This window comes from Neoarius graeffei, chromosome 15 (genome assembly GCF_027579695.1).
Source record: "Neoarius graeffei isolate fNeoGra1 chromosome 15, fNeoGra1.pri, whole genome shotgun sequence".
In the NCBI taxonomy this organism is placed as follows: domain Eukaryota; kingdom Metazoa; phylum Chordata; class Actinopteri; order Siluriformes; family Ariidae; genus Neoarius; species Neoarius graeffei.
Window position 1 is genome coordinate 37,943,498 of NC_083583.1, and position 13,328 is coordinate 37,956,825.

The 13,328-nt window shown below is 41.1% G+C and overlaps 1 protein-coding gene across 4 annotated transcripts in view; it reads right to left on the reverse strand.

The window, feature by feature from the left end:
• Window positions 1-13,328, reverse strand: part of pak2b (p21 protein (Cdc42/Rac)-activated kinase 2b) — a 37,046-nt gene that overhangs the window by 11,033 nt on the left and 12,685 nt on the right. For all 4 annotated transcript variants that reach the window (XM_060941263.1, XM_060941265.1, XM_060941264.1 and 1 more), the window contains 7 exons: window positions 11,718-11,824; window positions 5,807-5,957; window positions 5,483-5,514; window positions 5,270-5,389; window positions 4,251-4,383; window positions 4,039-4,102; window positions 3,912-3,960 (listed from right to left, as the gene is read on the reverse strand). In XM_060941263.1, coding sequence (XP_060797246.1) covers window positions 3,912-3,960; window positions 4,039-4,102; window positions 4,251-4,383; window positions 5,270-5,389; window positions 5,483-5,514; window positions 5,807-5,957; window positions 11,718-11,824 — 656 coding nt within the window. The remainder of the gene's footprint in view (window positions 1-3,911; window positions 3,961-4,038; window positions 4,103-4,250; window positions 4,384-5,269; window positions 5,390-5,482; window positions 5,515-5,806; window positions 5,958-11,717; window positions 11,825-13,328) is intronic.

Consider the following 13,328-nt stretch of genomic DNA (forward strand, 5'->3'; position numbering starts at 1 on the left):
GGACAACCATTCACACTCACATTCACACCTACGGTCAATTTAGAGTCACCAGTTAACCTAACCTGCATGTCTTTGGACTGTGGGGGAAACCGGAGCACCCGGAGGAAACCCATGCGGACACGGGGAGAACATGCAAACTCCGCGCACAAAAAGGCCCTCGCCGGCCACGGGGCTCGAACCCGGACCTTCTTGCTGTGAGGCGACAGCGCTAACCACTACACCACTGTGCCGCCACCCAAAATTCTACATGGCAAAATTTTTGTAGGTGGAGGGCATAGTGGCATGGGGACAGCTGCAGGAAGTGTTGCCGTGTCACAGCTCCAAGGGTACCATCTGTATAGAGTTTCTGTGCATGCTCTCCCCATGTTCGCATCGACTTTCTCTGGTCTACTCACACCTCCCAGAATCATGCAAGTCAGCAGACTGACTACAGTAAGTTGCCCCCAAGTGTGAATGAGGGTGTGAATGTGTGTGGTGCCCAGTGAGCATCCTGAGTGAATCATCCTGCCTTGAGCCCAGTGTTACTAGAATAGACTACAGCCCTACCATGACCCTCATCAGGAAAACAGAGTTATTAAAGAAATGATTTTTTTTCTAGGTTGGTTTGTAATGTAGCAGTAATGATCATATCATCTGCCTCACTTCCAACTTTCCACTTGGGATGCAGTTCCTAGGGAGTGCCATGATACCAAAATGAACCAGAATTTCATGTTAATTAATTACACCACTGTGTCCTAAACCACATAAGCTAGTCTGTGTGAAGCTCTGTATATAATCTCAGCATATACTGTACATTTCCTGATTAAAGTTTGGGTGAGATCCACTTCTGTAGCTTCAGAGCAAAACATGCACCAACCATACCCCACTACATTTTGGATAAGTGGGAAATTTGATGCCTATCACATAGGGCTGTGCGATATGGGGAAAAAATGAATATTCCGATACATTTTCTCCATTTCACGATATATATCTCGATATATTTAAATCTCCTCTAAAAGGACCCCATGAAATCTAACTTTTACTCTTTACTGTTTTCACTACAATCCCTGCAGATTAAATAACATTCTTGGTTAACTTTACAGGTGGTTTTCAACAACACATTTTAAATTTTCATGTTAGTGATTAATCACAACTGAATTGAAATAAGACTATTTTTATTCAACAAAGATGTGGCACAAACTGCAAAAACAATCTTGAAAATTGCAACAAAGGGGCAACACAAGACAGAGCTGCTCAGAGCTCAAATCAATAAAGTGCAAGCTCAACACTGAGAAAGACATTTAGCCTAAATAAGAAAAGTGCTCATTCATTAAATTATTTTAAAAAATAGATCTCCAAGCTATTAACCGGACTACTGAGAACCACTGGAACATTCACAATAGAGAGAGAGATTGAGGGAGAGAAGAGAGAGATCTGCAAAACAATTTTTCTCTTCGCACACTTTCGAACTGGATGTTTTCTGGCTCTGCCTCTCAGATGTGTAGAATTCCGGTATTGCCTTCTCTGTAAAATGTCTGCGACCAGGCAACTCATATTTGGGATCAAGTGTGTTTAGTAATTTTTGGAAGCCTGGTTTTTCCACTATACTAATTGGGATCATGTCTTCGGCAATGACGTTAGTGATCGCATCCGTTATAGCTCTCCATCTCTGACTCGTTTTCTCATATGGGGTGGCTTTGGAGAACGAGGCCGCTATGGTCATTTGTTTAGCTTGTGGGGGGGGTTTAGCTCGTGGGCAAGTAGTTCGGAGTTTAAGAGACTCTTCATACTGTACCGGGTGAGTTTTCAGGTGATGGAACATATTTGTCGTGCTGCTGCCTTTCGTGATGACAGGTTTTTTTGCACACTTTACAAACTGGCATTTGCTGTTCCACGTCCTCCTCGCAATATCCAAAAAACGCCAGATGACTGACCCCTTACTAGTTCTTTTAGGAACCAATTCGTCCGCTTCCATTTTTAATTTGTCGCTGAAATTGACCGAGCTTACACGGTAGCCTGTGCAGCACCAGCGATTGCACGAACTGAGTCAGCGCTGTAAACCGGAACTAGGAAATCTTCCCGCCGGCAGTGTTGCCAGATACTGCTGACGTTTTCCAGCCCAAAATATGTTCAAAACCTGCCAAAATGCACTTGGAACCGCCCAATCTGGCAACACAACCGAAACTAGAAAATCTTCCCGGAAGTTCCTTTCAGCACTGAGATGTCGCCCGGGATTGGTTGGCGAGTGTGTGACATTATTGTTTTCTTTACCCTTAGGCAGCCTCTCACATTACTGCTTGAGGGACAGGGAGAAAACCACCAGAAAAATGTTTTAAACAAACGCAAGTCGGAAAATGACCATAAAATACTCGATAGTTACGATATAATAATTTTATGTATCGCACACAGAATTTTCGGCGATATATCGAGTACCGTATTTTTCGGACTATAAGTCGCACTTTTTTTCATGGTTCGGCTGGCCATGCGACTTATACTCCGGTGCGACGTATATATGTTTGTTTGTTTTTTTCACTGCGGAATAACTGGAGCTGATGCTGAGTCTGACGACAGCCACGCAGAAGAGGAAACGGCGCTTCATCTGCTGCTGGAGGCAGAGTTGTTCAGAAGCGACACCGAGGATGAGGAATTCAATGGATTTGCTGATTTGGAGTGAAATCATCAGCTTGATAAACTTGATTGACCTGTGTTTTATTATTAATGATAGGCCAATAGTTATTTAAATAAGTTATGTAGTGATTTTAGGCAGTGCTTAATTTGAGAAGTGGGAGGTCCCAGAACGCAGGAGGTGGGTGGGTCCGGCGACTCAAAAAAAAAAAAAAAAGGCGGGGGATGGTTTACTATAACTTTATGCACATGCGCTTATTGTGTGTGTAAAATAATAATAATAATAATAATAATAATAATAATAATAATAATAATAATATCAGACATTATGATCTTAGAAAACACTTTAGTGACAGTTACAGACAGTAATATGTCGTGATATTATAAAATATTAATTTTTATTAGTCTATATATTAAATTATATATTACATTTATCTTCTAAAATAACAGACTGTACTCATCACAGCCGGTTTATTTCACCACTGGAGATCAGATCACACAAGGCATGAGTTAAATGACTCATTTTAAGGATTTAAGTAGGGGATTTAAAAGCGGTTGTTGTTGGTTTTTTTTTTTCACTAGATGGTTGTTTTTACTACCGTACCTGTCTTTGGAGATGATATACCTATAGCCTACTTGACCTCTGATTTGATGAAATAAAATTCGACAAAAATGAAGAATGACACTCCTCGATGATGACTACAGCTTTAATAACAAAGATGAAAGAGCCATGGGGCGATAATAAGCCCTACCGGTAAAAATATTCTAAAAGCAAACTGATTAATGCATCAGTAATAGGCTACTAATATTAGTTATAATAATAATAATAATAATAATAATAATAATAATATAGGCTATTAGTAAATAACGATAGTGATAGTATTAAAGATAGTAGTAGATATTTAAAATAATCAGACTAGGCTACTTACAGGGCAAAGGGCGCGTTATCACTGCTCAGCTGTTCGTTTATTAAATAAACAGTGCAGTTGCGCAGTAACCACGCGCCGCTTATCAGATAGAATCACAGATTCTATGGATAGAATAGCCCTTCAAAAAAGTGCGACTTATAGTCCGGTGCGACGTATATATGTCTTTTTCATCTTCATAATGCATTTTTTGGCTGATGCGACTTAAACTCCGGAGCGACGTATAGTCCAGAAAATACGGTATATTCGATATATCGCACAGCCCTACTATCACACCATTTCTTTAATTAAAGCATGCAACGTTGTAGGAAAGTGGCTATTTAATAGTTTAAATAGATTTTATGAATACATAAAATATTCAACACCAACTATTTTTATTACCTCTTGTCCAGTAGCAACATCGATGGCCGTAAACACTGTCCCTGAAGCTCTGTGAAAGACGAAAAGTGTTCATTCACACTTTAGTCAGCACATGATCTTAGCACCAAGGTCTTAGAACAAAGCTCACCCTTGTCCAATCTTATCGTATCGGGTGTACTTCTTTTTAGGATCTCCGATACTGACTATGGTTCCTGCACGCAATAACACACAGACAAATGTGTTTTCTTGTGACAAACTTTAAAAAAATATGCAATAAGTAGCCAAGAATCAGGGATTGTACAGCAGTTCAGAAAGAACATTTTTAATGTGTGTGAGGTGTACAAGTGTATGAAGTCATACTCAATTTGTCCATGATCTCCTCATCAGACATCTTGCCCTTTTTGGGTCTTTGTTTGTCTGCAGCTTTGGATGCAACATCACCATCTGGCAAAACTGGTGCAGGGATGGGATCAATAACTGACCGAGTGTTCACCTGTAAGAGACAGATAGCATTGGGGATATTAGCTGAAATCTAGGCATTACCAGTCTTAACAGTTGGTCACTCGAAATGTTATGAACCCTGACAGCATGTCACATTTGAACCAAACACAACAGAAAAATGGCAGCATCCACCACTGTAGTTACAAGTATAATCTATAACACTGTCTATCAATCATTTCCTATTATTTCCCCCTCACTGACTGTATAATAAATAATTCAATGCATGTTTCTAACAAAAGACTTAACTGTTCATTTTCAGAAACAACTACTCCTGATTCCAAGATGATCAACAACTTGAAATTAAACTGTAACTACTGCAATTCTGATGTGGCTCAAACATACTATTTAAAAAAAAAAAAAAAAAAAAAAAAAAAAAAGGCAAGGTAAAAAATAAGAATTGTAGGCATATGAAACACTCATGACTGGTACCTCTAAGAGTCACGTACAGACTATACTTGGTGGTTTCGATTTCATGACCCGAACCCCATGTAACAACTGAATGTTTACATGTACAAACTAATCTTCTCAATAACATGATCAACATGTATTCTTCTTCACGCTCCTTCCTCTGGTCAGGGGTGGGATGTGATGAAACGCCATTCTTTCCGGTTTTGTGTTTTTCGTACTGCCTCTGTGTAAGTCATGCCAGTCCATTCCCTGATGTTCATAACCCATGATATTCTTGGCCAGCCTCGACCTCGCCTGCTGTTTATCTGGTCTTCCAAAACGTATAAATGATGCAAATTAACCTCATAAGGGTTAGAACATGGTACAATAAAGCAATGCAAACTGGTGGATATGCTGTGTGATTTCAATTCATCACCCAAGTCCATCTAATCAAGATGCATCCAATTGCACCGTTTCTTGGCTTTTCTTACCCCCTTGGTGTGCTCTGGCCGCGGTGCCACAACAGGCGGAGGCGTCTCTTCATCGTCATCGTCGTCATAATCAGGATTCTTGACGTTTGGTGACGGTTGTTCTATGCTCTTTTTAACAGGCTGCGTGTTTGAAGACAAAATGTGGAATCAGCACGTAACCCTCGGAGCGCAAAACAATATTTGAGGTTCTGGAGTCAACATTTCAAAACTTACCGAATGTTCAGCAGAAGGAAATCCATCCTTCTCTAAACAAACATACAATACGCAGAGAAAACACACAGAACAAGACGTGTTTTCAAAAGAGACACAGGAAAAGATTTATAAGTGGTTTTCATGTCTTTTCTTTCACTTAATAGTGTGCCGTTAACCCTAATCCTCCCGTTATGGACTTTGGGTGTCTCATGATTTAAAGTCACGGCTCTTAAAGTAAGGTCCTGGTTACATCAAAATACCGTACACATTCAAATTAAAAAAGGGCAAATTTCACATACAGTAGTATGATAAAGTTCGTAGTCCACATAGAGGTGCAGGTCTCACCTGAAGAGAAGCTGAGGTACTTCTGCCTGCCTGTGTTTCCTGTGGAGTTGTAGAACTTGAGGACATCTAGCACAGCTTGAGGGTTTTTCTTCTGTTCTGACTTGGTGATGTTGGAGGTCTGCAGTAATCGTGCCCACTGTTCTGGCATTCCCTACGAGAGAGAAAAAAAGGCACAGAGGACACTGAAACACGATTCTGACTATTTTAAGAAACAGATCAGCTGTGGGCTCTAATACCATATTGATATACATAAATTAGTTTTGGCTGTTATACAATTTATTTTTTAAATCGAAAAGGGTCACCCCCGTGTCCGCGTGGGTTTCCTCCGGGTGCTCCGGTTTCCCCCACAGTCCAAAGACATGCAGGTTAGGTTAACTGGTGACTCTAAATTGACCGTAGGTGTGAATGTGAATGGTTGTCTGTGTCTATGTGTCAGCCCTGCGATGACCTGGCGACTTGTCCAGGGTGTACCCCGCCTTTCGCCCGTAGTCAGCTGGGATAGGCTCCAGCTTGCCTGCGACCCTGTAGAACAGGATAAAGCGGCTAGAGATAATGAGAGATGAGAAAAAGGGTCACTGCTCAAAGATGGCTGAAAGCTGCAGCTGCCCCAAGACAATCCAATGCACATCTTGATACATGATCAAATAACTAAGTAATAACTGACTCTGGCTTACATTCACACATAACCCCACTATTTTCAAACAGTAAGAAAAGAGAGAGGAAAAAGTCCAGCATGAACACTACTTAATAACAACCACCACCACCAGCTCCTCCACTTTTTTAACTGAACAAAGGGACCACAGTCCTGCCCACCTACTTTCTATTGGCTCACAAGACTGCACCTTATGAATTGACAGGTCACCCAGATAACGTTTGGGCAAAGTGAAAGTAACCGTCTTTCAAGTACAGTGTCCCCCCCAATGATTTTGCATTTGTCAAATTTTATTTGCGTTTGGTCTGAATATTGCCGACTCTACCTCCAGTATCAATTTAGCAAGCACTTTATATATATTTAAAAAAAAAAAAAAAACCACCACCACCCATCCCACTTCTTTTGTCTCCAAATTATGGAGTTCAAATCCATGGCCCGGAGTCAACGTGAACAAAATTGGCCACGCTCAGAATGGGAGGCGCATACTCTCACCCGTTAATTATAGCAACACTAGCCAATCACGGGTGTTTGTCAGCTCATGTCTGTGGAAGAGGGCGCATTTCTCTTTCCTTCAAATGCATTAAACTGCCCTGTGACAGTACGAGCAGCAGTTTGGGGTGTCTCACAAATGTTACAACTAAATTGTCAGTGTTGGTCCCATAGTCATGTAAACGTTGTGCTGAAGATTTTTTGTTTGTCTGGTTTTACAAACACTGAAGAAGAAAAGAAGAAACCTTTGTCACATGCACACTTCAAGCGCAGTGAGATTCATCCTTTGCATTTAACCCATCTGAAGCAGTGAACACACACCCAGAGCAGTGGGCAGCCATACTACAGCGCCCGGGAAGCAGTCAGGGGTCAAGGGCACCTCAGCCCAAGGCCGCCCCATGTTAACCTAACTGCATGTCTTTGAACTGTGGGGGAAACCGGAGCACCTGGAGAAAACCCATGCAGACACGGAGAGAACATGCAAACTCCACGCGGAAAGGCCCCTGCCAGCCACCGGGCTCGAACCCAGAACCCTCTTGCTGTGAGGCAACAGCGCTAACCACTACAGCACCGTGCCGTGAACTCACTGAATGGACACTTGGATGCTCTTGCTTTGTCGTTCAGAGTCTAAATCTTATTTATTTCAACGGACAGTGTGCACAGAGCATTAAAAACTGCATTTAGTCTCATCATACCCATAAAGATAAGCTTGCAAGTTCTGTCAAATTGTAACCAAATAGAGAACAAGGTCAGCAAGTCACCAATTATTAAATCAAATCAACTCACTTGTTTGTAACAAATGTCAGTGTCTGTCAAAAACGCATAATGAACTTGTCCTGCCTTAAAACATCCAATATTACATTTATTTGACCTTTTTTTTTTTTAAATCGTGAAGTCTGTTGCTTCACTGTATGACGGAGCGTGTGAACTGTGAAGAAAACGCATTTTTAAAATAGTAAAATTAAAAGTATTAGGCTGCATGGCAAATGTTACAAGAAGACATGATCACTATCCCCCGCCACGAGCATTTTATGAAGGCCTCTTAACACTTACGCCCTTATAAGCCCGTTGCTTTAATACTGACTTACGATGTCGTAAGTGCTAGGACACCTTCATAAAACACTACCCAGTTTTTTTCAGTAGTATGAGCACTAGGGTTGGGCGGTATTACGGTAAGAAGGTATCCCGAGGTATCCAAAAGTACCAACGGTATCGGTCTCATTACCGTCATTTTAAAAAAATATATAATATCTAAATAAATATGGAGTACATGAGGTCATAATATAAAATAATAAATTGAAGATCATCCCGAATAACTGTGTGATCGTATTTTCACTAATTCTATCAATTTCCTAAAGTTGTTCTCATCGCGTGCAGGGTTGTTTATGTGGTTACCATGGCAACCCTGCGTGACATTTGGAGTCTGACAGAAAGCTTCGCAAGAGACCGAGACCGCGGTTGAAAGATGGCAAGTCAAGATAACGAGTTAGTGGCAAAAAATAAAAAATACAACATCGGCAGTGTGGCAGTATTTTGGTTTCAAACCAAACGAAAAGGGAGAGCCAGCAAACACAGATGAAGCTGTGTGTAAAGTATGTAAGAAGAAAAATCGAAAAAAATCTAATATATATGTCCCCTAATGCCGCTTTTCCACTACAAACGCGGCTGAGTTGGGCTGAGCCGTGCCGTGCTGAGTCGAGCTGAGCGGGGCTGTTGGAGTTGCATTTCGACTACAACCGCGCTGAGCCGTGCTGGCTGGAAGTGGGTGGACACATTGGGTGGAGTTAGCGAAAGTGGGTGGACGTCAGGTGATGTCGTTAAGCAGCGCAAACAGTGACATCAGTGACCTTTTAAGCGGTAGTCTCACGACCCGGATAGTAAACAATAAACATGGAGGACATGGAGTCGTTAGTGTTGCTGGTCTTGGTGCTGTGGCTTGTTGTCACCGACAACGCCAACAGATACTGGCAAGAGCGTATAGATGAGGCGAGGCGCATAAGGCTTCAGAAATTCTCGTAATTCGTAATTCTTCTTCTTCCGGGTTTGCGGTGTTTACAGATCCCAGCGTGCTCGCGGGGCGTGTGTGGGCATGTGAGGACACTCCTCCTCACCAATCAGTGCACAGGGGAGTGTCTGCTCACGCCCCCAACCTCACTCGGCTCGCTTTGGCTCACTTCAGCCCTACTCCAAAACGGTGCGAGTTTTAGGGGCTAAGCAGGGCTGAAGCGAGCCGAGTCGTGCTGGTTTTTGGTAGTCGAAACGCGAGCCGTGTCGGGATGAAGTGAGCTGAAAAAGGGTAGTGGAAAAGGGCCATAAGGCACACCATAGCCTGGGGTACTCCACTTCCACGAGATCTCTCCAATGAGTTGTGTTTTGAGTAGGTTACATGAGTAACAACAAGGTAAAATAATATAACGTATGACATTTGGGATGTGGGTAATAAACGTTTGAAATGTCATCTACTGAAGAAACGGAAGAAAACATCGTAGCGTAAACTGTTAGGTTTCTGGTGGGAATTAGCAATGCGCTTGCTATCTTTGTTGGGTGTGTTAAACCGTATGGATTTAAGTGGAATAATTGTAAGGAGTTATGTGATCAAGACAATGTTTTAAGCAAGGTAAGGCCATTTGATTATTAATTTCCCCGCCATGGCATGACGTGGGCCCATATGATTTTGCCTTGTGCAGCTATCACGCATTTGAATTAGGTTCGCCTCATTTGCGCTGAAGAATATGGTTTATCGCGCAGTCTAAATGGACTTGGGTGTTGGTTGATTCTTTTTCTTTTCTTTTTTTTTTTATTTCCCATGCTTGAAAGGGTATGAGCCTGCTCATCGTGTACTTTTTTTTTTGATGGAGTAGGTGAAATAGTGCTGCAAATGGCGTTTCAACGCAGACATGTGTAAACGACAGCTGAATGCTATTTTCAAGATGAAGGAAGAGTTGCGTGATGCTTTGAAATACCTCTTAATCCATTCATCAATGCACAAAATTCGCTTTGCTGCTTAATCCATACCACAATGCACACAATTCGCTATGCTGCTTTTAAATAGTACATTTGAGGCATAGGCGCAGGTCTGGACAAGGTCCGCCGGTATAGGTGCACGTTACACAGTAGGCCGAAACAAAATATTTTTTTCTCGGTAATACCGTATACCCCGGGAAAACACAGACAGTTTAAAGGTATCAAAATTTGGATACCGCCCAACCCTAATGAGCACGCAAAGTTTCATTGATGTAGCTTATATAGTTTGAGACAACTTGTTCAGATTGAGGCCACTTGTACAAAGTCCAATAACAAAAATCAAGGGCCATAACTCTTTAAAATAAATAAATAAATGTCTCGTAAATTATTTTCAAACTAAATTAGATCATGAATAGTAGTATGAGCACACAAAGTCTCACTGATGCAGTTTATATAGTTTCTGAGAAAACTTGTCCAGATTGAGACGGACAGAAGGATCGACTCCATTCCTATATCCCCCTGCACACTTCGTGGTGAGGGATAATTATAGAGGTGCTGATGCACGCACACCATCACCATTGCTTCCCCCCCCATTTTAGCCCATTGTTCCTATGCAAAGGCTTTGAATTCACATACTCTTCCTTCCGTGCTGCCACTGTTTTCTTCAAATCCCACCAATGATTTTCAGGGAGATTTAAATCTGGGAACTGAGAAGGCTCGTCCAAGACATTCCAGGATCGTTTGAGAAACCAGGCTTTTTGGTCGAGCTGGATGTTTGCCTGAGATCTGGAATGGGCAATGATTACTGAGCTTCACCTTATGCACTTAAGGTATTACATTCTTCTTCAGAATAGACTGCCATCTCAACAACCATATGATTTCCCAGTTCTGGACGCAGAACCCTCCTTGTTTGACTCTTGGGGTGCCTTCTCCTCACACAGCTGATCCATATGCCCAAAATTCCAGTTGGTCTCATCCAAATGCCTTGTTGCATATTCAAGTAAATCTGTCATCTACCATTTGGTTAAGAGCGGAGTGCAGCAAGGTGTAGGAGTATGCTCTGTTCCAGTTTTCAAAATTGGCACAACAGGATAAAAGTTCACCTTATCATCAGAAGATTGCGAGAGTAGTGACATGAGCCAATTGTGGGCATCTGAGCTTAGATATTGCTTTCCTTCTCATGGGTTACACAACATGAGCAACAATCATCGAAAAGATGGCTTGATGTCTCTTGGAGGAAGCACAGGTCAGCCTTCACCATACCAATTGTTGGTTGTTATGTGACAGAATATCTGCTAACTTCCACCCATGACTGATGGGTGGGAGTTAGCAGATGACTAAATTGAGGAGAAAAAAAACGGTCATCCCACAAATCTTTGACGGCGTTTTCAGACCAGTTCTTATTATAAAGCAGGGTTGCAGCTACTCAATGACATTTAAGCCTTTGCCATATTTACTAGCCAGCTTATAAGAACAAAGCCATGGGTTGGATTTATATGCGTTAACTAAAGCTACACATCATTGTAGATTTCCAAGGGGCTTAAAATGTGTTTCCACAAAATTTAAAATCACAATACAGACCAGTGAGTAAATAAACTAAATATTGAATGGCGGTTAAAAGTTTACTATATGGATTAAATAAAAGTTACATGCTACTCAATTTCAAATGATTTTTAAATCATTAATTGTACATAGCACGCAAATGACATGTTTGTACATATTCAAAGTCCATCAGAGGTTAAATATTTGAGTAAAAAATGTATATTGTAAGTGTACAACAAATAAGAGAAAAGCTTTTCCTCTCACCGTGAACTCTCCAGTAACAGCATCAAAGCCCACATGGATAGTGTGTTCGAAACCTGAGGGGGAAGAGATTTCCGGCCGCTCCCTGTCCCTGTCTTTCCGTCTTCCACCTAATTATAATACATTATATTAGGCAATTATATTGATTTAAAAAAAAAAGGAAAATATATATCTCCCACATACCATTTTCTGCTTCACAAACAACTTGGTTTCAAAATGAACTTCAGCTGATGGCTCAAAACTTATTATCCAGCTAGCAGTTGAGTATTTATGTTGATGTACAGTACCTTCCTGATCTACATTTAGGAGCTTCATCTTCGGCTACGGCTACATTAATGTGTGTTAATTTTAAAATGCTGTTCTAAAATGAAAACCATCTCCAGCCAGATAAATGTTTTAACTCCGTATCAAAAATAATCTCTGTCCATACTAACGTGCCAGAAAGCGCAGCTTATATGACCATTCACGTACACTGGGCATGCACTGGTGTAAACAGCTGATGCTGCTTGCTTTCTTCTGGAAAAGGGTCATGTGATAGGAGCGTGAAGAATCAGGGAAGGATACATGGTGACAAAAGGCCCAATCAGTAAGTGAATGCAGGTGTCCAAGGTCATGGTTTCCAAACATCTCTGCTCCCCCCCCCCACTAAAATGCTAACCTGGAGTTTTCAAACTAAAACGGGGCCAGCAGCGTTTCCAAAAGTCTCCGATTTTGGGGCTTGAAAATTCTGAAGGAGTGTGGTTGCCAGGCGTAAATGGAGCAAAAGTGATGCATTTTAAAATTAAAATGAATCAGTGTGGATGTAGCCTTTACGTTCCTACTCCACCACATAGTAATGGCTTCTCTACCTTGTTTTAATGTTAAATGTTTATACGTTTAAATTGAGTCATTTAGGATTCACCTCAAGGCAGATAACTTCCAGGAAGATTTATATTCTGTTAAAATTACTGATCAAAAGATCAGTCTGTTGATGTGCATCCTTCAATCTAATATTTTAACATTACACGTTTTTATGACAAATCAATTAACCCGTCAAATCGGTTATTGATTTTTTTTTTTTTTAAAGCCACTAATGGGCAAGGGGGGGGAAGCAAAATTCAGGGGACTGAATTCAGAAAGCTACAATTTTTTTTTTTAACTTCCATCATTGTTGAACAGTGACCGAATTGGACTTTTACACTGTAGGCTATTTAAGCCTTGATTTTTCTTTATTAAAACAGCAGCTAATATATTGCACTCTGACCATATATTGCACCTTTCCTACCTTACATTTCAGATTTAACAGATGTACAGTAACATTTGAACAACTTTATCACACCAGAGTGGTGTGATGCAGTCTGCTGTGAATCAGAGGCATGTGGTTTATACTTGATGCATGATTTTGTAGGCATGTGCAGAAGCGGCTGTGAAAACCCAAGCAGCATTATTCACACAACAGCCTGCGTTTCTCATGTACATCTGGACGAATTAAAAAAAAAAAAAAGAAAGCTACATCCGCTATAGCTAGCATGTCTGAGCCAAAACATTTGTCCTTTTGGTTTCCAAGTTGAACCATAAAATATTTAGCGATTTTATGCACAGCAGCATTAAACACACTGATGAGCTACGTCTTTC